At 33.2% G+C, this 26,544-nt stretch overlaps 2 protein-coding genes and 1 long non-coding RNA gene across 3 annotated transcripts; 1 reads left to right on the forward strand and 2 right to left on the reverse strand.

Annotated features, from left to right (window-relative positions):
- Positions 1-917: 917 nt before the first annotated feature.
- LOC139808495 (uncharacterized) lies at positions 918-4,955 on the forward strand. The gene is made up of 2 exons (XM_071770544.1): positions 918-2,054; positions 3,531-4,955. Exons 1-2 carry the CDS (start codon positions 1,196-1,198, stop codon positions 3,809-3,811), a joined length of 1,140 nt encoding a protein of 379 aa, XP_071626645.1. The 5' UTR covers positions 918-1,195; the 3' UTR covers positions 3,812-4,955.
- Positions 4,956-8,436: 3,481 nt separating this feature from the next.
- Positions 8,437-11,156, reverse strand: LOC139808826 (venom allergen 3-like). Its single transcript, XM_071771256.1, has 5 exons — positions 10,844-11,156; positions 10,410-10,580; positions 9,271-9,352; positions 9,080-9,194; positions 8,437-8,806 (listed from the first exon to the last, which is right to left on the reverse strand). Exons 1-5 carry the CDS (start codon positions 10,970-10,972, stop codon positions 8,626-8,628), a joined length of 678 nt encoding a protein of 225 aa, XP_071627357.1. The 5' UTR covers positions 10,973-11,156; the 3' UTR covers positions 8,437-8,625.
- An 8,106-nt stretch (positions 11,157-19,262) lies between these two features.
- LOC139808538 (uncharacterized) lies at positions 19,263-20,617 on the reverse strand. Its single transcript, XR_011730891.1, has 3 exons — positions 20,467-20,617; positions 20,025-20,135; positions 19,263-19,911 (listed from the first exon to the last, which is right to left on the reverse strand). It is a non-coding gene; the product is annotated as an uncharacterized lncRNA (long non-coding RNA).
- Positions 20,618-26,544: the final 5,927 nt, after the last annotated feature.

Consider the following 26,544-nt stretch of genomic DNA (forward strand, 5'->3'; position numbering starts at 1 on the left):
GCGACACTTGCGTGTGCATGCTTTGTCACAAAAAAATAAACAAAGGGCGACACTTGCGTGTGCTTCTTTGTCACAAAAAAATAGGTAAGGGAAAACTTAAAAAATCTGGTATTCAACTTTCTCTTGATTTCATAAACGTCTTTCAGAAATTTATATTTGTTTACTTCGCAATTAAGTGTTAGTATGTGTTCCCAACGTGATAATCGATCTCAGAAGTAACGATATACATTAAATACTTAAATATAACAATATTATGCTGCAAATATATTTCCATAAACATTTAAATGCACTTAATTTATATCTTATAATCTATAAACAAGTAAAAATTATTTTTATATCATCATTTTCTTTTATATTAATTGATACTAAAATTACTTAGCATATAAACAACACAAATAAAAGTTACTTATTAAATATAAGAATAGTGTATGCATTATTACAAATGGCGACAATGACAATTGGGTTAACATTGACTGGATAAGAAACGTTTCATTTCTCGCAACCTCTCCCACGCTTGTGCGAGAATCGTCGGGGATTGCAACCCTTCTGCGACCAATAACAATCGGCGTCGATGTGAAATTTTGTGTCACGGGCGTGCCTCATCGTCGGAATAGTTTGAAGAAAGCGACATGCTCGAGCGAACGGGGTGGACCCACGATAGGCCTTATTGCGCGACCCTTCGATATCGTTCGTTTGTATCGGTTCTGCATCGGCCTACCCTGCCTCTCCAACCGCGCTGACTTTCCACGCTGATCGTTTGTGATCTCTCCCCTCCCTCTGCCTGCACTCGTGCTCCCTCGTGACAAAAGGGGCGAGAGCCCCGTGGCCGCGGCGACCGATTAATTCTCTACAAAGGGGCTGCGTATCTCGCATCGAGCCCTCGACAGGCCCCTCGAAAACCCACCTACGGCCCTACTGCCAACGGCGTCCATGCTTTCAATCCTGCAGCCGATGCTTTACGAAGGACGGATCCCTCCCTCCTCCATCCCCAAAGTGGATTGGTTCGACCCCCAAAAGGCCATTGGCAGGGGGGAAATATTTCTATAAGTATAAGATCGGGGTGAGCCTAGATTTGTATTCAGTTACCTATGAACAGCTCTCACTGTCGCGTTGACTGTCCTAATCGTGTGCGCGACACGGTCTTTCGTGACGGAGAAAGTAAAGTGTTCGACATCAACATTGGCTCTTTCCCAAGATGTCCAAGCCGAAGACCATGGGCTTATTTCGACCTTGGAACGATATGGAGACAACAAACAAGGCTTCCGAAATCGTCATCGTTGACAACGCGCTCCGCAACGTGTCCAGTAGCAAGCAGGAAGACGACGAACAGGTCGTGTCCTCGACGACGTCGACAACTTTAACGAGCACCGCTGAAACATCCGACGACTGTGACGGCAATGTCTTGGATGAAGGAACGGCGGCCTCGACGTCGTTAACCAGTTCTCGTCGTACGCGGATAGGGAAAGGCGAGTCTTTCGACGACGTAGCGACGACCAGAACTACGCCATCCCTTAAAGACGAGGAGGAAGCCTTTGTCGGCATCGTGCAAGGCGCGAGGCGCAGCTCACGTGCCTTTCATCCGCAGGAACCAGTGGACTCTATGATTCCCGTGCCGCGCGTGACTCCCACTCGGGATTCGGACGAGTTCAACGATTCTAGTGACGTTATTTCGTCGAATTATCTGTCGGCGCTTCGAGAATTTCGACCATCGGAGGATTTTGCCGCGATTATCGGAGCTTATCCGATGACGGTCGCGAATTCGGATGTCGCGGGACCGTGGACTGTGAGCTCCGATCGCATTCCCGACGTTCCCAGGATACATCCCGGCATTTATTCTGGAATACACCCCGGATTTCAGCCCGGCATCTATCCTGGAATCTTTCCTTTAAATCTTTATAATCACTCCGTGGAAGAAGCGGTGCAAATGGTGCACCGGCAGGATGTTGTCGCTAAAGAGATGAAGAAGATGCGCCCGAAGAAACACAGCTGCCCACATTGCAGCATGGCATTCAGTAACGGCGGTCAGCTTACCGGACACATTCGCATACACACTGGTTAGTTAAAGTTTTTAATATAAAATTTATATATTTATGTAATGTTTGATATGAGTAAGAAAAAATAGCCATGAAAAATGGAAAACGTTTCATAAAGAACATTTTTAACATTTGTAAATAGCCTTTTATCTTTTACACAGTAGTTAGTTTGCTAGACAAAATTTTTAAATTTAGTCTGCAAGTTACTCTCTTTATCTTATTTTACAAATAGTCATGGAAAACGTTTCATAAAAAACATTTTTAAAAAATTTCAAATTGCTTAATTTTTTTACACACACACACACACACACACACACACACACACACACACACATACACACACTGTTAGTTTGCTAGACAAAATCTTTAAATTTAGTATAAGTTACTCCTTTTATCTTATTTTACAAAATTGCATTAAAGACAATTTTTAAATATAAAATGTTAAGAAAAAAAATAAATAAAAACTATAGATGTATATAAAAAATAAAAATTCTTTTAAAATGTTATTGTATAAAATTCATTATTGCAAAATTTTAGTATGTATTTTCTTTATTTTCCGTGTAGTCCCAGCTAGACTAGAATATTTATCGCAGCAGAAACTTTTGTATCTATTTATGTTTCTTTTGCATCTAATTTTTTGACGTAGAACTACGTCTTTCTCGGGGGGTATGGGGGTATGACTGCAACGTTTTCTTGCAACGTTTTCATGCAACGTTTTCTTGCAACGTTTTCATGCAACGTTTTCTTTTTCTCGAAAAGTATTAAAGAAAAATATACTTTATTATATAGTTTTTGAAAGCTCTCGATGTAAGCTAAATGTTTTCGTGGTTAATTTTTCGATATGGGTTTGTTCTCGAAAAGTATTAAAGGAAAATATACTTTATTATATAGTTTTTGAAAGATTTCGATGTAAGCTAAATGTTTTCGCTCATCGTTGGTTATGTTCTCTTGATACTTCATCGATTTTTCGAAAATTTTTTAATATTGGGAATTTTGGATAGTGCGACCTCTTCGTTGGTTGCTAAATGTTTTCGCTCTTCGTTGGTTATGTTCTATTCTAATAGACGTAGTTCTACGTGTTAATTGCGGCACAGTTGTTACTGTGCTTGTTAATTTTTTCTTTTTTAATATATAAATGGTTTGTAAAATATCTATAATTCCTACGTAAACAACATGCACATTTAAAAGAATCGCAGATATTCTTAGAGAGATTTATCACGCACACATTCAGCGAGAAAAGAATTTCCGCATCCGCTAGGCTCATACATATTTTATTCCTGACTAATTGCTGAAATTATTGCTGCGCCTTATTGTTTCAATAAGTTTGCACGCTAACGTCCATGGTTATCTTTCTAATTTCTATTTGAGAAATATTAGCGAGAATCATTCTCAAATGCATACCATCCTCACGAATAAATTATGTCGCAGGCAAAAATAAATGATTGTTAGAACATAATTAGGAGTATAGCATGCAGGATTTTTGTTTCTATAATATAGGTGAGAGACCGTTCAAGTGCGACGTCGAGACCTGCGGAAAACGGTTCACGAGAAACGAGGAACTCACGCGGCACAAACGAATTCATACTGGCGTTCGGCCTTACTCCTGTGTCTTTTGCAAGAAGCGGTTCGGACGCAAAGATCATCTCAAAAAGCATATGAGGACTCATGAGGTACGCGATTCGTATCGCGTTTCGACAGCGGCGTTAGGCATGATCGCTTCTCTAAGTTACCCGTTTCAACAATCTACCGAGCTTTCGCCTTATCTCTATCAGATCTGACGTTGGATCTTCGATAGAGAATCGAGTACAACGATCATTTTGACAATAAATAAATTTAATTTTTGTAATGTTTACAATAAACGTGAACTACCTCTTGACGCTTAGAGATTTTCAAGACAAGAAGTTCGGAGGGGTTTGCATCGATTAGCGAGACCATGGACCGTGAACTCGATAATCTCCGAATTTCGTTTGTCGCGACAAATTTATTGTACGAAAGGAAAAACGACGCAAGAAATCGAATATTTTGCAACATTGTAAGTTAGATAAGTTGCGAATGTAAATATAAGTTAGAGAATAAGTAATTTACGTATTTTACAGTGTAATATACTAGTCGGATAACACTGTAACATCTTTATTACTACGATATCATGCAGCATAAAGTCAATTTTCAAAGCGTTCATCATTAAGCCATTCTCGTCTTGAAATACGAATTTTTGAAACATGTTTCTTATTAATTACCTCATATACTTATATTATTCTATGGAATATTTCTTTATCTCACCTTTTCAATCAATTTTATATGGATCGAACTTGCAACTCGTCGACTATACGGAGTGTACGCTTAAACTAATTGCACCGCTTTTACACGAATCCACGCGTCTCATCCAATTTAACGTAAAATAATATAATATAAATACTTATGTAGTATAATATATATATGTATAGCCTTCATTGTTTGCCAATTAGTTTAGAAGATTTTCGTTTTCATGCACTTTTCTTTTTATTTTTTACATAATAATATACATATATTTTTGTAATATATAGTGTATACAGTGTATATACTTATGTAATTTAATATAAATGTTCTACTTTTCTTTTAGTGTCATATTCTTTCAGCAAATACTGATAATCATCCTGGCTATTACTGATTTGTTAACTGTGGTTTTAAAGGGTTCGCCAGGGATGTTTTGCCAAAATTGCCTTAAATTCTCAGCCATGAGGTTTTTCGTCTTCCAGAACCTCTTTTACCGTATCTTGCTTTGCATAACTAATTGAAATAAATGATACTTATAATTCTTTATTATATGTCTTAGGTTAAATGTGGTGTATTTTGATAACAGTAATATGTTAAGTGTATATACATATACATATGTAAAACGTATATAAAATTATAGTATGTTAGGTGTAAATATTTAAAGACTGAATGTACTTGACAAATGTATATTTTATATATATTTATTACTTTTTGTATATTATATTTGTTATATATTTGAGGGACTTTTATTGTTGAAATAAATATTTATAAATTGATAGCGTTTAATCTTGCAAACTCATTTAATATCTATTTTTCTATTTTGACGGTAATAGTTATTCTTATATCCGCTTTTAAAAAAGGTATGTTAAACCGATAAGTACGTACTCGTTTTCTAAAATATACAATAAGATACTCTACTTTAAACGCAGATACGGAATAAATATATTGATTTTATTTTATTAAACAATCAGTATTTCTTTATTGCAACAATTGGATACTTAAGTTGACGTAACAATTTTCAATTTGTATCTTTTTACTGTTTTATTTTCATAAACATTAGCGGATGATTGAGCGAATTTATTTCTAGTAGTATTATATATATCGACATTGCGCGCGCGCACTTTTGTTAATATTTTTTTATTGTCCATAACTGCAATATTTTTCTGGCGATAATTTCCTAATCATTTCTCATAAAAATATGGGCACATACTTTAAATCAGTTATTTTAATCAGGCAACGATATTCCGTCAACGTTACTTCGGAACTACCACCATTTTCCCGGCGATTAAATTCAAGATGGCGTCACCAGCCGCGCCGATTGCAACCCCTCGTGTAATAGAGAATCCCCTTGCTCGTTTATGCGACGCACTGTAAAGGACGTAGGGGGAAGAACGGTGGGTTGCGCCCTTTCGCCCGCGGTAACGCACACGCGTCTCTCTGTGCCCGTGCTCTTTTTCCGCCTTTTTTTTCATTACAATACGTTTTTATGGCATGTTTCGCGGTTGAGTATGAATCTGTGATTCCGAGGGAAGGATGAAAGGATAATATGCTCACTCGTCGAATCGAGGAATTAAAAAAAATGGATATTATTAATTTCTTTAGAAATCCTTTATATATTTGTGATTTGAACTCGTGTTGCTTCTTTTTCACATTTATAATTTTGCAATAGTTTGCAAAATGACTGTTTTGTAGAAATATCTATATGTATATTTCTAAAAATTAATGGCATTAAACGTGTCTTTCTTATATGGCGCAATTATGTATATCTAACAAAAAAAATTAATATTAATTATAATGTAATATTATTAATATTAATAATAGAATGTTTTTATACATTTATTTGTTGTTTGGTTCTATTTTCACACAGATTAGAATTATATAAATTATAAAACATAAATTTTATAAACGTATATAATTAAATAACCCTATTACTTTCAATCAAAAGTGGTATAATCTGGAAAATTAACATTTTATTATTTAATTGCATCTCTAGCAAGATGCAATTCGCGCCGCTAATATTCGTCAATCTTTCTCTTTTAATTATTTGCAGCTAGAAAATTATTAATATATGTGCGTGTGTGTGTCAATATTTCTAACTTTCTTTCTAGTCTTAATTGCAATTAAGCACACGCCAATAAGCGAACTTTAGATTCGATTTATTAGTGGATTAGCGGATTATTAGCGGATTATGAGCGGCACGCGAATGTTAGCTTCTGTACGGGATGCGACACACGGATACGATCGCAACTGACAGAACTGGATAATCCGGGAGCTGCTGCGGTAGCTTAGCGTTAAGTGTATCAGATTCTCACACGGGGAGTCCCGGTAGCAATTCGGGTAGCGGAAACCCCGCTGGGACTTCGTCGGGCTCGTTGACACCCCCCTACCGTTCTACAGATATATGATCGCGAGCCCTCTAGGGCTCTTTCTCTAGAGCACGAACCTTTCTTCCCAGTATCTATCCCTCTTCATCCACTATACTGAGTTTCGACTTTCTTTTCCGAAGATACAAAAACTTTGTTCTCTTTTCTCTCTTCTAAAAGTTCCTTTTTCTCTCCAACGGCCAGCCAAGTTTCATCTTTTTAGACATTTTCCCATTAAGAACTTTTTTGGAGTTTTTAAAAGTTTTTAAAACTGAAAAGAAAACAGAAAAGAAAAAACTCCAAAGACATTAAACTTCTTTGAATTATGCGTTTTATGATTTCTCCCTTGTTCTTCCTGATGTTATTAGAGGTGGATCGATAGGTGGTTTGCTGTCGGTCTGACCTGTTCCAAATCTCATAACCGGAGGGTAACTCTGGGTTAGACGGTTGCTTGAACGCACCCGGATTACATCCCGAGAAGAGCCTACCCTAATCTCTCAGGTTACACCGATAATCTATTAAGTCAACTACGCCCAAATATTTGTGACATTATTTGTCACTTTCTACTTTTGCACTTGCCGACAAAACAAACAAGTGGATCATTCCACTTCAAATCCGTTATTTTCTCTTCAGGTAAAATAAAGATGAAAAATTTACGATTTAAATTTATTCACGATAGTAACTTTTCTGCTCGCAGTTTGGCAACTTGACTATATCCATCACATTGAAGTTGAAGTTGATATATTTTAGGGCGGTTCAAGGATTCAGCATGATAGATTTTTAAAATTGGTTATTCCGAAAACAAAGCCTCGTACGAAAAAAAATTATTCTACAATTTCGACTTATCTTGGCACGAGGAATCACCTTATTCTCGCTTGTATTACAATTTCGCATGCGCTCTGTATATTAACATTCTTTTTATGCGCATACCGTATATAGCGATCGATTGCGGCAATCGCGAATAACGTTTACACGTCACTACCTGGACTTGCAGTAAATTTACAAGGCTTCGATCCCCTAATAGCTGTCGCTCCGAGGAAATCGCTGTCAGCGAATACAAATTCTTCCGCTTTCGCCGTCACCGTTTATTCTTCTCGCCTTCTACGCGCGTCCAAACATTACCTGCGTGTTGCGCTGTCCATGTCGCAGATCGCGTTCTTTGTGCAGCGACGCACGCCGCGGGTGGGCCTGTATATCGGAATGTTTGCCCGCGTCATTGTTGCGCGTCCGACACTCGATACGTTCCTCCCGGAATCCGGTTTTAAAAAGCGTTTAGAGCCCCTAATGGCCGGTCACCTTCCCTCCTGCCTTACGCGCGATATCGCTTCTTCTTCGGGGGAATCTCTCACGTTCCTCGCATGTGTGTGCGCGCGCCCGCGCGCGAGGACGAGTGTGTGTTCTCGCGCTCACCGGGAAGCCACACGGGCACACCCAGGGCGCCGCTGACTTTCTGATATATATGGGTATATCGCTCGTATCCATTCGCAATTCAGAGACGATGAATACGCGCTGACGTTCCTCGTTGCGCGCACCTGAAAGCTACAGGATCGCTCGCAGGATCACCACGGCATGAGGCTGGACTACCCGCGGGGATGAGTAGTTTGTAAACGGAAGAAGGTGCGAGTAATGTAATCCGTTAATCGAGGGAGCTGCTCCCAGGATGCAATCCGAGCAGATGAGACATTTTGGAGGAAAACGTTGAAAATAGTTATATCACATAGGCGCAAAAATCTTAGACAAGAATGTTCTTCTAAAAAATTCAATGCAACTATCTTTATTTGCAGCTATATTAAAGTTTCTACAAGAGATTTTGTTATTGATATTTTCATCGTTTCGCCGATACCTAATAAGTGTGTTCGATAAAGCATCATATTCATGTATAAGAGAAGAGATGAGGCCTTGATGAAACATATATTTATTTTTACGTTGTGCTACTTTTTTCATCCTTCAAATTAAATTATTGAGGATGATAAAATCTAATTCTTTATTTCATATATTTTTTTGCCTATTACATTTCCAGTTGGACCATAGTTGCAAACTAAATAATGCATAGTCCAACCATTTGGTTCCTTGTACTTTATTCGTCCGCATCCGATTTTCGTCGTGTCAGCCCAGACAATTTGAGTATAATGTCCCACTTCGCCACTATGGCCGTATCTATGTATGTACAGATTATTTTTATATCAAATATCATGGATGTGCTTTAAAGAATTAAACTGATAGAATTTATTCTTCACAAAAATTTAGTATCTTTTCTTTACAAAAGTATCTTTTCGGTACTTTAAGTAACATGTAAAATTGTTAACGCGGTCGAAAGAAATAACTTTTAAAAATTAATTTAGATGCCTTATGCTTTAATATATATATTTGTTAACTAAACGTGCAAAATATGTCTGATCAAAAGATTCAATACCTATTTGAAATACTTACGTGGAAATGTAACGTCTATCAAAATTAGCTACTTCATTGTACCATGATTGAATCATTTCTTCCAAAGTAGACTTATTTGATGATGAGGCTATATTTTGTCCAACTGAGAATCTTTCTGCGATTTATTATTTATAACGATAAATATATCAAAATAAGCGATTAGAAATTTAATTGCATAGATTATTACTCACCGACGTTTCTACAACTGTCATGACCACGAGAGCATTGATTGGCCCATCTTTGCGCAATTATCTCTAGTTCTTTATCCCAGGTCTAAGAAATTGTAGGTGAAAATTAAATATATTTTCAATCGTATAGTGGGATTAATACAATTAAATTTTAGCAGAATTCGGGGTAACATTCTTTTTTAATTGTGTATAATGTATATGTGCAGGTATGTATGTACATATTGTACATATTTTCATAAGTGTTCTGTATTCCGTGTATGTATTGCATATATGAAATATAATAAATTATAAATAGGATTTTACTTCAAATTCTATCACAAATTATAAACTAATAATTATTTGTCTGGTAATAACGTAGATTTTATATAGATATACATGGTGGAAATAGAAAAAAAGAACATCAAGAACACTTTATCCTTACGATACCTGATAACACTGTGTTTATTTGTACGGTCAAACACGATGTATGATAAAAAAGACAAGATCGTTCAACATGTGGAAATCTTTATTGGGGGTACCTTATTGTAGTACGTTAGTAGTAAATATATCCGCCCTTCATGGTGTTCTTTTTTTTTTATTTCCATCAGTATGTATTTATATTTCAAGATGCATACAAAATACGATTAAGTTATAAAATTATGAGTTATACATTAATTGAAAAGAAGAGTTTGTATTTTGTGCAAAATTAAAACCAAGTTGGATTAACTACGAACTCTTATAGTTCGTCTTTCAAATGTTAAAGAACTACTTTATTTTTGTGTGTTAATTAGAATGCGAACATTTATAACGCATTTATGACTTTGAAAATATTTTATTGTATCTTAATCCTCGAAAGCCACACTTGGGAGGTTTCAAGGACCGCAATGATATTTTGGAACTACGTTTGAAACTATTATTTATATTTTTTAATGCATATTTTTTTGTAATAATTATTTTTTTTACAAATTCTGAGATTATCATCATAATTTTCAGAAAATTTACGATCTGAAGAAAAAAGGCAATTAAAATATGATAATTTTTTTTAAATTTGTGAACAAAAATGACTGGAACCCTCCAGACTTACTCCAGGCTTACGCGTATGTCAAAAATAAGTGTGCATGGCCTGCGAGGGTTAATAATATATTATTTATTATATGTCTTACCAAATTCGGCATAAAAACTGCCGCTGGTTGCGGACCGTTCTTTCCTCTCTTTTCCTCACCCGATGCGACTTTCTTCCTCAATTGATTGTGTTTTTCTACTATGGCTTTTCTTTCAGCATCATTAAAACCTTGACTACTCCATTGCCTGCACAATGTCGCCGGTATTGGTGACTGTAATGTGATATTGTAGGAATAACTATAGGCGCAATACAAATTAAATTACTATAAAGCATTTTAATAGAGCAATTTTAAACAATCTTAATTATAAAGCTTTTAGTATTATAAAATAAAATTTCAAATACCCGGAATAACTAAAATAATCTACATTATAACTTAACTAAATTTTAAAGGAGAAAAGAAGAATTAAAATTTACGTACTAATTATGTATATTTAATTATATGTATTATACATGTACATAAATAATTTCACTTACTGCATAGGTGCACATTGTATGACCTTTGATTTTTTTACAAAATTTTAAATTGCAATAATCTGTCGCATATGTACCAGCAAAGTTTTCCGCTACTATAGCAAGACATAATATGCTGAAAATTAGTGCCATAATTTTCAATACGATCTTTCTAACTTTTTAAATGGTTATAGACACAACTGTTCTTGCAAAAACAAACACAACTTTGAATGGAAACGAAAATTCTAATTTATACCCGACGTGTTATCATTCGACAACGTTATCATTGTCATTAATTCTCTAGTATTACTTTTTAACATGATTTACGGGTGCTTTATTTTTCCTTATCTTTATTCTGCTTCACAATTGTTCGTGACAGAAACGTGTAGTTTCGAACAGATGTAATCTCTGTTTTTGACCTTCGTCTACGGAGCGATATCGTCAGTTACAAAATTGGAAAACTTATGAATAATTTTATGATTAATTCTTATACAACAAGTACGTTTTATTAATTAATAATTAAAATATAGATTGATTATATTGCGCAACAGCGCTCGCTGCACATTTGCTGCTTTCGCACAACACCCGCGCACTCACGCACTCGTTCGCGCCGCGCACTCCCGGGAATAAAAATAGACTTCAGCTAAACTCCCAAGAACGCCTTTATTAGAAATTGCGAACGGCGTGATCAGACTACAGATTGAAATTGGATTAAAATTTGAACAATTAGAGCAAAGTTCACTAAACTTGAAGTTAGTTTTCTTTATTCTGATTGATTAAATTTCAATCCAATCTCAATCCCAATCCGTAGTCTGATCACGGGTTAAACAGATTCAGAACAGAACAACCGCCACAGCAACAACTGTTGTAAGGGAACTATCTTCCGGGACGCGCTTCACATCGGCCGACACCACGGGAGATGGACGGGCGCAATAATATTAATTAATAATTTAATATAGATTGAATATAGATTGAAATATCTCTTTCTATAGATTACATTATAAGTTTTTATTAATAATTTTAATAAGCGTATGGAATGATACTTTTAATTTTGAAAAGGCATAAATTACTAAACGTTTATTATTACTTCTTACTAAAACTTTACTTTTGTTATTATTGTTTTGTTTGTTATTAAAAGTATTGTTATTAAAACACAATATGTACATGAGATATGACGGATAATGATATATGTATACAATGATATATACAGAACTGATATATACATTTATTTTAAAACTAAAACATTTTTTTGATGAGTTTATACATGGATCAACATGTATGGAACTTATTAAATTACTAGTCATTTCTTAATTTTATTTTGAATTGATGTAAAATGTTTTTTTAGTTTAAAAGCTAAATTTGGAAAAAAAATATAATAATTTTGGGTCGGGGGCCTACTTTGGGCCCAATAAGGCTCAAGTCGATTTTTTAAAATAAGAAATTTTTATTGTATCGTCTTTTTCTACTAATTAATTTAAACAACTTTTATGCAACACGTGCATGGAAAGTGCCTTATTACGCACGCTACGCGTGCGTGATAGACCACTTTCCAGGCACTTGCCACATAAAATAGGGTGTGTAACACGTGTGTTAAGTTGAAAATTGGACGTGCGGGTGATCGCACTCGCCTCCGGCTCGTGCGTCCACTCCGCACGTCCAATTTCCATCTTACAGCACTTGTAACACAATATACTATTGTCTAAAACATTTTTTTATTTCCCTAATACGTTTTGAGATATTAAAATTTAATGATAATTTTTAGGCTGGCTATTTTTTCAGCATTGCTATGTGAAAGTTTACTTATCATATTGCAAAAGTTCCGAAGAGGAGACTACTGGTTTGGTTATATTCCTTAACTATGGCATCTTCTCCCGACTTATCCTACTTTTTATGGAAAAATGTATGTCATAAATAAACGTTATATAAATTGTTTACACAAAATAAACGGGAAATTTTGTGTAAAAAGTCAATACATATTAAATTTGTAATACATTGTTCCTTTTAGTGTTGTGTCACATATGCAAGGAATCATTACTCGTCATTAGCGTCTGTTCTATTTTTTTTTCTTTTACATGAATCGGGACTGCTTGTTGATAAATCGAATAATGCCCAATAACGACACTTCTTTGTCATTTTGATTGTTTAGATAATGCCTACAGTTTCTCGTATGAAGATATAATGTCCAACTCTATTGTTCTAACACAACAAAATCCGCAAGAGAGACCGTTAATTCTGAAGTACTCGGAATATTCCTGTATACGACATAATTAAAAACATAATATGGGATAGAGGTTTTAATTATGATAGCATTTAAAATGTTTTAAACAATATACATTACTTAATTGTTAAAGAAAAATATTATTTTTGTGGTATGATTAAAAAACAGAAAAAATAGAGTAATTTTTTAAAATATTTTAGTTATAAATTATCCTTGTCCAAAAAAGTCAATATTGTACGTTATAACTTATTGTACGTTATTACCTTGTATAATATGAGTAAGTCAAGTGTCCTTTGCTTCGTCTGTCATTTGTTTAAATGATTGAAGGAGCAAGAGGTGATTCTTGATTTTAACTCAGAGGGATATTATATCTTCCTGTAGAGAGATTCATAAAATCTGTTGAACTTGAAGTGCTTGGCTTGCATTAAATAAAATATAGTGTAATCAAAATAGAAAAGAAAGTGTATTTATTTAAAATATCACAGTTTTAAGTTATATATGTGCAGGAAAGTAAATATTTAACTTATAGAATATTATTACATTGTATAATATGTGTGATTCAAAAATGGGCTTGTTCCTCCTGTCATTTGTTCAAATGATTAAACAGGGTATCCAGGTCGTTCTTGATTTTGTGCGCAGGGATCCATAATATAACCCGTTGATATTAATTGCGCAGAGGGATCCATAACATAACCCGTTGAATTTGGAAAGGTTGGTCTGCATTGAAATGTAGTTTAATTAAAAATAGAGAAAGAAGAGTAATTATTTAAAATGTTACAGTTGTAAGTTATATTTGTAAAGAAAAATAAATATTTAACTTATTAGATATTATTACCTTGTATAATATGTGTACAAAATTGGACCTTCTGTCATTTGATCAGACAATTGAACGGGCCAGTAATGAGGTGGTTCCTGACTTTGTACGGAGGGAGTCATAATATGATCCGTTGATCTCTGCCATTGTGTAGAGGGATTCATAATATAACCGGATCCATAACATAACATTGCAGAATTTGAGATGTTTGGTCTGCATTAAAATGTGATGTGATTAAAAAATAAGAGAGAAAAAGTAATTATTTAAAATGTTGTAAGTTAAATTTGTGCAAAAAGGTAAATATTTAACTTATTCGATATCATTACATTATTGTATAAGATGTGTAATACGGAAGTGGGCCTGTTGTTTCGGTCATTTGTCATTTGTCCAAATGATTCAACGGGCAAACTAGGTACATAAAGTAGATATGGTCATATTAAAACGGTCGAAAATAATAGAATGTTTTTAGTTTTTACGAAAGATTGTAGAATAAGCCAAAATAAATTAAATTGATCAAATTAAAATAAAATGTCATTTACGGTCCGAGCTTAAATTTTTAGCCTAATTTTATTTGTGTGTACACATCACACACACACACACACGCACACACACATAATTCAATTTAACTTTGATGTTAAGCATCTTAACAACTGTAAAGAATTTATTGCGAAAAATATTATCTCAGGCAGAGTTCGAACCTGGAACCTCCATCATTCTGTGAAGGGTGTAATTAGTTATTTGTGTAACAAGTGAGGTAAGATGAAAATTCCCGGGTGCGGAGTTTACGCACTCGCCTTCGGCTCGTGCGTAAACTCCGCACCCGGGAATTCTCACCTTTACACACGGCTTACACTCCCTATTTTATGTTGCAAGTGCCTGGAAAGTGGTCTATCACGCACGCGTAGCGTGCGTAATGGGGCACTTTCCATGCACGTGTTGCATAAACAAATTTTTGTATTGAATGACATTTATTTATAGGACCAAGTTTTTTTGTACATATAACAATATTATAGCGTACAAAATAAACCGAAAAGCATACTATTAATTTTATTTTATTTTATTTTACAATAAGCGGTACGGCATATTCGCTCTCGCTGCTAAAAACACTTTTTGAGCGTATACTCATGGCATTATTATTTACACAATATTTTCGTATTGTTTGTTATTACAATAGTAGTTAAACTAAATTGTTTTAAGTTATGTTTTTTAATGCTCCAAAAAAATGAGAAAGTCCCGACGACCTAAAAAAAAACTGGATATATCTCACAGCAGTGTGTGACTTGGCGGAGAAAATAAATAATTGATATGGCTAACTTAATTATAATTATCATTTCTGATTTATAACGCTAACAAGTCGTCTTAATATTCAGCAGAAGAACTGCTGAGTTGTCGTCTTATCAAAACGCTGCGTTGATTTTTGTTGGTTCTAAAAGTAAGAGCTAATCACGTTCAATTCTCTAGTAGAAATTTAATGTACTTTTTAGTTAGTCATGAGCAGTTATACTGACTTTTTTCTAGTAACTGAACAGAAAATTGTTTAGGAGATTCCAAGATATAACGCTTTTCGCGAAATTGCTGTACAGAAAAAATGTACAGATTCTGAATTCAGTTACTTATAGTAATCCAATGTACTTTTGAGATAAGTATAATATTTTTAAAATAAATTATATACCGTATGATAAGATAAGATATATAAGTTTACGTGTACATTCAAGATAAGTGGACAGTATAAATAGTTTCATGTAGCAGTCTTATATTCACAGTCAGTACAGTCTTATTGTTATAATCATATCTGTGCAATGTGTTAAACCGTTTTTTATATATTATAATAGAAAACAAAGTTTAACATCTTTGGAAATGATTATCAATCCGCTTAATGTTGTTAGACTTTTATTGGTGTCAATAAATTCAATATATGTAACAGAAACGCCAGTAACTGAAGCAGAAGTAGAATTAAAAGAAAAAGAAAACATACAAAAATGATTGCTGGATGGCATTTTTCATTATAACGGAAGAAAAATATCTCGATTATCAAGAATCTTATTGTTAGCACTTTTCGAGTTACAAAGAACAAAATAACGTTTATTAAAAACGGAGTCTATACATTATACGTCTTTAGCCAGCGACTGCTTACGTACGACTGACTTCTGACTGTGTCGAGCTTATAGAATAACATTTGTTCACGCATGGGACACGCTCAAATCTCGTGACAATACATACTGAGTGATGCTCCGAACTATCCTATAGAAACTTGCTTTTCCAACTAAATTTATATTTAAATTCTTAACACTCTCCCTAAAAGCTAGTCTTCTATGAAAACATTATTTTTGCTTGTAATTCCTAACTTATTACGCAAAAACTCAAATCTTTTAACATTCAAAACTTTTGTGAAAATATCAGCTAACTGTTCTTCAGTTTTTACATAGCATACGTTTATCTCACCTTTTTCATAGAGATCTCGTACAAAATGATATTTCACATCAATATGTTTACTTCTTTTGTGAAACTCTGGATTTTTCACCAGTCTCAACGCACTTTGATTATCTATATATAGTATATTCTCACTCACACTTACGTCAAGTTCTCTTAACAGTCTCATAACCCACACATTCTCTCTCGCTGCTGCTGCTGCACTCACATATTCGGCTTCTGTTGTAGAAACGGCTACACATTGTTGTTTTGTACTTTGCCAGCTAATCGCAGCTCCGCCATACATACACACTACACCTGTTGTAGATTTTCGCGTTTCTTTATCGCCTGCATAGTCGGCATCGGAAAAAGTTTTAAATTGATTATTTGCGCCGTATACAATTCCGTAATCCGTAGTACCCTTAACATAACGAATTATTCGTTTAACTAAATTCCAATGTGCTTTTGTTGGATTATCTAACGCTCTTGATGCGCTACATTCAACGCGAACGCAATATCTGGTCTACTTACGACTTGCAAAAACGTTAAATTACCTACTGCTTCTCGGTAGGGCACACTGCTATCAGTGTGTTTGGAGTCATATGCATCCCACTTATGCTCTATCGGAATTTTTACTTCTTTTGCATCACTCATATTGAATCGCTCTATAATTTTTCTCGCATATGTTTCTTGGTTTACAAAGATCATATTATCACTTAATCTGTAAATTTCCATTCCTACAAACATTCTTACATTGTCAAAAATTGTTACTTCAAATTTTTCACTCAATTTACAAAGGAACTCATCAATCTCTTTTTCGCATGATCCTAACACTAGGCCATCATCTACCCATAAAGCTATTATCAGAATTTTATCGCGTTTCTTTCTATAGTACAAACATGGATCGGCTTTACTCTCTTTTAAATTGCAATCTAATAGGAATTTCTCAAAGTGTTCGCCCCAATATCTGGGTGCTTGTTTCAACCCATATATACTTTTTATTAATTTGCACACCTTATTCGTACCATTTTCAAAGCCTTCTGGCTGTCTCATAAAAATTTCTTCTTTTAAAGGGCTATATAAAAAGGCTGTCTTTACATCGAATTGTCGTATTTTTAGCTTACTACTTGCCGCTATACTTAATATTATTCGTAGTGTATCATATCGTACAACTGGACTAAAAGTCTCGATATAATCTATACCCTCGCGTTGTGAACATCCCTTTATTACTAATCTTGCTTTATATTTCACGTTTTCATCGCATTTTTTCTTTCTAAATACCCAGCGGTTTCCTAAAACCTTCGCATTCTTCGGTTTATTTACTAATTGCCAAGTATTATTTTCTTTTAATGAATTTAATTCATCATTCATTGCAATAATCCAATTTTTAGACTCTTCTGAATTTATCGCTTCATTGTAATTTTTCGGAACTACTTCCGCAATATTCGCGCACGGACTACCATACCAGCTTGGTTTCCTCACTTTTGTTCTATCACGTAGTGATCGCGTGTTTTCATCAGTATCTTGTGTGTCGACCTGTAAATATTCCGCATCGTCATATGTACTTTCTCGCGATACATTTAACGGTTCTTCCTTTGGACCTATAGTTTCTCGCGATACATTTAACGGTTCTCTCTTTGGACTCATAGTTTCAATTTCTATATACGCAGTTGACAGTTTTTCACTCTTAAACTGAACATCTCTAGTAATTTGTACATCTCTCTTTTCTGGTACATATACTCTATAGCCTTTCAAGTTTTCTAAATATCCTACTAAGTAACCTTTCATTTAGTTGGGCCACTTCTATTTAGTACATACATGAACTACATAGTTGACTGCCTCTGCCCACAAAAATTCAGGCATATTATTTTGCGCATATAGAACCGATCGCGCTGCTTCCATAACAATTCTATTTTCCCTCTCGGCTACACCATTCTGTTGAGGCGTATACGGTACCGTTACAATATGCTTTATTCCCCTTTTGCTAAGAAATTCATTAACATCTTTGTCAATGTACTCACGACCACCGTCAGTAACTAATTCTTTGATGTCGCGCCCGAATTGCGTTCTAATCTCATTACAATAATGTTCTATTTTTAATTTTACTTCTGATTTGTTTTTCAAGAAATACACGGTTCTATAACTCGTAAAATCATCTTTGAAAACAACATAATATCGTTTTTTCCCAAGTGAATCCACACCCATAGGCCCACACACATCCGAATAAATTTTCTCTCGTGGCTCTTTAGCCCTAGCAGTATTTTTACCAAACATTGTACGATGTTGCTTCCCATAAGCACATGCATCACAAAATTCATTATCTACTTCTACATTGATATTTAAATTCTTTAAAAAACTTTTTACGTGTTTTTTATCCTGATGTGCGAGCCTCTCATGCCATAATTGCAGGGTGTCGACCGCGCTTGCCAGATTCGCATTTTTTGGAAGAACCCCAGTAAGCAAAAAATCATTATTACAATGTTATTGCAACGATATTCTATAACTTGTAATGTTGTTAAATATGTAGTTCTTAATGTTGTATAGAACATCATTATGAACATACTTTGACCACGATTCCGAAATTTCAGTAATGTTGAAATGGGAGTGCCATAACGTTGCAAATAACATTGCGCTAAGGTTTTTCTATCATTCCTGTAATGTTTTTGACATAAAAATTTAAACGTACTATCAACTTTATTACAATATTATATTCAGATTACCGTAATATTAATTCTAACATTTATTTAAAGTTCTTATTGATGTTTTATTTCTATTACAGGCAACATGTTTTCAATAAATATGCAATAGTAATAAAATATCTCAATATTTATTGTCTAATTAATATTTAGATTGCTTTTATAGACCAGGCTGGGACAACTTTGAGCTCCAGAACCACGACACTTCTTTTCTATCTACGGAAAGTAGGGGAGTGTCGTGACTCCGGAGTTCGAAGTTGCCCAGGCCTGTTATATACTAATCTGTATTAGGGAATAATTCACTAATTATCATAAAAAAAGTTTTATTTATATAAAAATAATATATACCATATATTACAGTTTTCAGTTTATCACAATAATATATTTGGTGAAGATCACTGATCCTAGCGGAAGGTTTTGGGATAAAACTCATTTTTCAAATAAAAAAATCAGATTTCTGTCTCAAATCCAGGAAAAAATGCATTTTAAGGCAAGATCAGATGTGGTTCCACATCTTCGTCGTTGATCCTTGAATACAAACTAAACGTAATATTGAGAAAAAATGTCAAACCAAATAATTTTATCAAAATCTTCTTTTTTATTTAAAATGTGTCCCCTCGAATGAGGGTGTTAGTGCCTTCGACCTTATCCTTTTAAATCATATAGCACAAATTACTATTTCTAATGTATAAAAATTTTCTTTTTACTATTGCCTAGACCTATGTATTTTTTTTCATTCTACAAACTTTCTAAAACGGATTATTAAACCACATACAGGTCTTTCAATCCTTAAACCATTTACTTCCTCTTAATCAACCCCTTACAGGGAAACAAGTTAAACGAGGACTGTATATGTGGGATGCAGACTGAGTCGAGATCAAACCTAAGACCCTTTTGTTACTATAATAATCACTCGCGCGGAGCCACGCAAGTAAGATAATATATTTATCACTTCCTGAAAAATAAAAGTAGAATTAAATTAGTGAAAAAGCTACTTATAAATTATAACGCGGCAAACTATAATAATCTTATTTTATAGAGAGTATATACCAAAATACATTACATTACCTTTTTAATGTTTTTTTCTTTCCTTACGGACGTTTGCGAATCTGAACCACTCCATTACAAAGTGTTCAAAATCTTTTTCTGTATTCCGAAGGAATATTGCTCTAAAAGCTTCTGGAATAAGAAAAAATTCAATACAGTTTATTGTTAGATGAAAGAAATAAATAATGTTAATTTAACGGCAATTATAACTTATGATAATTATTGAAATAACACAAAAGTTTCCGGAATAGTTTACATATATACTAAATCGATCAAAAGTATTAGTTTATGGATATATATACTTTTTTTTTTATTTTGTAAGAATTTTTAACGTGTATGTGTGTCCTGCTTTTTAACGATGATTGCCACAAAAAAATAGGAGACAATTTTAATAAATTCTGAGACATAAAACATAGCATTTAATACTGCAAGTAATATATACATCTCTTAAAAAATTACTTACTTTTAATGCTCAGAATTGCGTATCTCCAATTTTATAATTATTTTTTTGGCCAGTCCATAAACACATGGAGGCTAAGTCATCAGAAAATGTAGCACTCAAACTTCTTCTAATAAAATCCTTTTCATGTTTCCCTCCAATTAACATAACCTTGTTCACCTGAAAAATTTATACTTGTAATTCTATATAATGCAGTTTATTATTATAAATTGCAAGGAAAATAATTCAGAAGACTTTTAAAATATAATAACACATATTATGGGATATTATAGAACACATTAAAGGACATATATTATAGATATAAGTTTGTAAAAAGAGTCAGAGTAACCATTTTTGGTTTTAGACCCATTGGGTGCTCCTCTTCAAGATTCTATTTGATCGTTTTATACATAAAACATACAGTTGAATACATTATAGAGATTAATACAAATACATTTTGATTTTTGAAGGACACCATATTTGAAAACTTTACCGACAAAATTCTACCTTCTTTTAGAAAATTTACATATATCGCATTGGTTGCATAGAATTACAAATGCTTTTACATAATAAAAATAGGTGTAAATCAATTAGAGCATTTGCTCAATATATCACAAATATGATTAAAAAATTTCAAAGTAAAGATCTCAAGCTGTCAATGTAAATATTTATCTGTTACAAAAATTGTACAACTTTTATATATTATCAGTATGTTTGGTCCGTTAAAGAAAATTGTAAAACAATATTACTGTACCATTTCCATTAAATTTAAAAGCTTAAAAATATACGAAAAGTTTGCAAGAAGATTTTTATATATAAATACTTAATCTTTCTGCTAAATATGGTAAAACAAAGCAACACACATTTATATATAGAATATCTATATGCATAAAAGACTTGAACAATGTAGTGTGAATGCGTTAGTACTTATTTGATATGACGTTTGGATGATTTTGTCTGTATGTTACTGACACTTTTAGAGTTTTCATCTATTTTTTCATCTAATAAATTGTGTCATAAACAAAAAATATATGCATATGTTACGCCACAATCAAAATCACTATAAACATAGTAGATACAGATAATGCGCAATTACTACCCAGTAAGCAAGGAATATTAAATTAACGTTTAGAAATATTGACTTTATGTGTATTTTTTAAACGTTTTTTAATAATATTATACACATATTTGAAAAATATTATTTTGTAATATGATTTTTCTGAATGTTGTTAAAATATTTTGAAAACGTTACAGAAAATATTTTTTAAATGTTACTCTGACATTTATTTGAGATCAATGCAACAGTTCAAAATTACTTGTAATTTGGACTTAAAAATAACGTTGGTAGTATATTAATTTTCTGTTGTTATAATGTTATTGTTTTATATTGTGCGCAACGCTCATCGCGACAGCCATGATGTACATGATTATCCTACATACGATGCGTGAGTGCGTATACACGTGTGTCAATCGAGGAGTGCGGAGTGCTCTTTATTTACAGCATATTATATATAAGTAGTAACTATTATATTCTAAAAGTTGTATAATGATAAGAATTCAATTAACCATATACGTGCTATAATTATTTGTGCTATGAATAGTAGCTGGTGATGTAGGATTCATTTTCTGATTTACAAGAGAGATTTACAAAAGAGAGGAAATATCATTAATTTTTTTACGTTCTATAATAGATTTGTCCTTGGACATTAAAAATATCATCAAGGTTCGTCAATGCTATTATTTCAATGGTACCAAACAGTGTAACTTTCTATAAAATAACCTCAAAATTTAGCGAAATATGTAAATGATAACCCTGCTAAAAATGACCGATTGAATCCGATTAAAAATTTTGAATCCGCATGAATCTGGATTCTTGATCCGGAAATCACGGATTTATAACGATTACACCGACTGAAAACGATTGAAACGGATTGGTATTCAAGGATGTAATTTCAATCGGATTCTATCGATTTGAATTGTTATGATTTTATAACGATTACACTGATTGAAAACGATTGAAACGGATTGGTATTCAAAGATGTAATTTCAATCAGTTTCTATCGGTTTGAATCGTTACACGCAGAAAATTTTTCTCGAAAATACAAGTATACACGAACAAAGTAAATACCATACTAATCTTGCACGGCTAGAATATAGTCATAATATGCAAAAGATTTCAAGAAATTATAGGAAATTTAGAGAGCAAAGAATAAAAATATGGCTGATGGACAAAAAACGAGACGTCTGTTGCAGTCATGGCAAAAACATAAGTTGCTGTTTGCTGTTATAGGCTGTGGCGGTCAGCTGTCCGCCACGAGCAAACTTGAGAACGCTGTAGAAACCCTGCCGAGTTGCCCTAGATATAGGGGTCGATGTTGAATCTTAATCACGCGAGAATATACCGGCGATGCGCCGCGTAGCGGGCGCGAACCGAACCCTTTCGCCGCGCGAGCCCACGTTGCCGCTCGCGCCGCGCGCCTTCCGTCGTCTATATACATATTAGTATAGGAATTTTTTTACTTTTCTCATATTTCTTGTTATAGTCCGAGAGGTAGCGACACAAAAGTGTCAGCGATTTGATTAGTCTTGGAACAAAGTAATTTCTCTTGTTCTAATAGTGTTGTTGATGAAATACAGAGTCTGGCTGCGCTGTCTCGCTGGAATGGGCGTTGCGGCGCCTTTGACCTTGTCGAAAAAACACTTATGTTGGAAGAATTTGATTAGTGCTGAGCTTTTATATATTTATTTTTTTTGTATAAAGAAATGTTTTAGAAGAGTCTGGCATGCAACTGACACTGGAAAATGAGTCTGACATCCTCCCAAAGTCGTTATAAAAAGTCGATTTGTAGAATTATTTGATTAGAGCTGTAACTTGTCAAGATGGTAGTTTAAATATATAAAATTATTAAAAAATAAGTCTGGCTACTTGTACTGGCTGGAAAATTGGTCTGGCACCCCCTTTAAAGTCGTCTGCACGAGCGCACCGGTAGCTCGTTGCCCGCCGTATTTGTAATATTATTAACGCATTACTCATTGAAAAAGATTTTACTTGTCCAAAAGGAGAAACGTAAACGATTTCGTGCTTATTAATAGTGGAATAATGTGTAATTAATTATGTAATAATCAGAAATAAAGTAATTTAAAATAAAACTATATTTTAAAGTAGTCAACATTATGAAAGTATACGCTTATAAAAAATCAATTAACTTTATTTATTAAAATTATTAATTTATTCATCTGGATAATCTGTAATCAAACTTTCAATTTCTGATGAACTTTCATTTTCATCATCGGTGAGCTCGGTATTGTCGGTATCGTCATCGGATTCTTCTTCGATTTCCTTTGATTGAGTACGTTCATGATCTGAAAATGATTCAAAGTTGAATTTATTATTAAAATTACACGATTTTAATAAGCTGCGATAAAAACAAAACTTTTACAAACTAAACTAATTAACTCGTTTTATTTGCAAAAAAATAATTATTATTTAATTAAAATCATATTTCTAAAGTCATGATTAAAGAATTATTAACAGTATTTAAACCAAAATTCTTTATATTTTTATAAACTAAAATATTATAATATTATACAATAAATAAATAATTAGTTATTATAATAATAAATAGCTTTATTAATTTCAAATCATTTGTTGCATCATTATTATAACTTTATTACTAGTTTATTTATTCAAAATTAATTTTGCATTTATTTAAAATAAAATTAATTTATGAAATATACCTTCATTTGCTTCCTCATTCGATTCAAGTAATATACTATATCGCTCACGAACGGGCAGTTGCACTCCTTCGAACCAAGTAAACTCGTACTTTTCGTCAACTTCTTTCCAGCCATTCTCAATCGGAGACAAATTTGTCATATGCTGCAAATAAGCATTTCTCCAAATGGTTGCGATGTGTGACGCTCTCAAAAGTTGTACTTGATGCGTCATCTATACCTCCATGTCAATCCGAATTAAAGCAACAACTTTTGAGAGCGTCATGCATCGCAACCATTTGGAGAAACGCTTATTTGCAGCATATGACAAAGTCTCCGATTGAGAATGGCTGGAAAGAAGTTGACGAAAAGTACGAGTTTACTTGGTTCGAAGGAGTGCAACTGCCCCCGTTCGTGAGCGATATATATTACTTGAATCGAATGAGGAAGAAAATGAAGGTATATTTCATAAATTAATTTTATTTTAAATAAATGCAAAATTAATTTTGAATAAATAAACTAGTAATAAAGTTATAATAATGATGCAACAAATAATTTGAAATTAATAAAGATACTTATTATTATAATAACTAATTATTTATTTATTGTATAATATTATAATATTTTAGTTTATAAAAATATAAAGAATTTTGGTTTAAATACTGTTAATAAATCTTTAATCATGACTTTAGAAATATGATTTTAAGATAATAATTATTTTTTTGCAAATAAAACGAGTTAATTAGTTTAGTTCGTAAAAGTTTTGTTTTTATCGCAGCTTATTAAAATCGTGTAATTTTAATAATAAATTCAACTTTGAATCATTTTCAGATCATGAACGTATTCAATCAAAGGAAATCGAAGAAGAATCCGATGACGATACCGACAATACCGAGCTCACCGATGATGAAAATAAAAGTTCATCAGAAATTGAAAGTTTGATTACAGATTATCCAGATGAATAAATTAATAATTTTAATAAATAAAGTTAATTAATTTTTATAAGCGTATACTTTCATAATGTTGACTACTTTAAAATATAGTTTTATTTTTAAATTACTTTATTTCTGATTATTACATAATTAATTACACATTATTCCACTACTAATAAGCACGAAATCGTTTACGTTTCACCTTTTGGACAAGTAAAATCTTTTTCAATGAGTAATGCGTTAATAATATTACAAATACGGCGAGCAACGAGCTACCGGCGCGCTCGTGCAGACGACTTTAAAGGGGGTGCCAGACCAATTTTCCAGCCAGTACAAGTAGCCAGACTTATTTTTTATAATTTTATATATTTAAACTACCATCTTGACAAGTTACAGCTCTAATCAAATGATTCTACAAATCGACTTTTTACAACGACTTTGGGAGGATGTCAGACTCATTTTCCAGTGTCAGTTGCATGCCAGACTCTTCTAAAACATTTCTTTATACAAAAAACAATAAATATATAAAAGCTCAGCACTAATCAAATTCTTCCAACATAAGTGTTTTTTCGACAAGATCAAAGGCGCCGCAACGCCCATTCCAGCGAGACAGCGCAGCCAGACTCTGCATTTCATCAACAACACTATTAAAACAAGAGAAATTACTTTGTTCCAAGACTAATCAAATCGCTGACACTTTTGTGTCGCTATTAGTATGGCTCCCGGACTATTAGTATGGCAAACTTATTTACCTTTAGGTCACAAGATGTATCTGATTAAACTATTACTTTTCTATTGTCATATATTAATTTCCGGTTGAATACGCGTATATCCTACCGGTGCGATGCAAATCTAGTAAATTTTATTATGAGTATTCTACATTTTTCGAGAAAAATTTTCTGTGTGTATGATTTCATAACGATTATACCGATTGGAAACGATTGAAACGGATTCGTACTCAAAGATGTAATTTCACTCGTTTTCTATCGGTTTGAATCAGTCTAAATTGTTATGATTTCGTGAACCCCGAAATCACGAAATTATAATGATTTAAACGGATTGACTGACCGATTCAAACTGATAGAATCCGTGAATTCCGGATATATAAACAGGATTATTCACTACTTTATTATAATTCCTTTCTTTTTACTACAAATTTATTACAATGTGCAGTATTTATTTAACCCTTCGAAAACACACCTTTTTTTTTCATTCACGGAGAACACTGGGTCAATCTGACCCTACACACACTTTGATCGTCTACCATTTTAAATTGACGAGTGCGATTAGCTTTAAAAAATTCCCAGATGTACTTGGAACATTGTTAAATCAATTGATATAAATAAAAAGTGCCATTGGAATTATTTACATATTTTGAAAAATTCAAAAAAATTAAAAAAAAAATTTTTTTTTTAATTTTTTAAATTATGTAAATAATTTTAACGGCATTTTTTAT

This window comes from Temnothorax longispinosus, chromosome 2 (assembly GCF_030848805.1).
Source record: "Temnothorax longispinosus isolate EJ_2023e chromosome 2, Tlon_JGU_v1, whole genome shotgun sequence".
Taxonomy (NCBI): domain Eukaryota; kingdom Metazoa; phylum Arthropoda; class Insecta; order Hymenoptera; family Formicidae; genus Temnothorax; species Temnothorax longispinosus.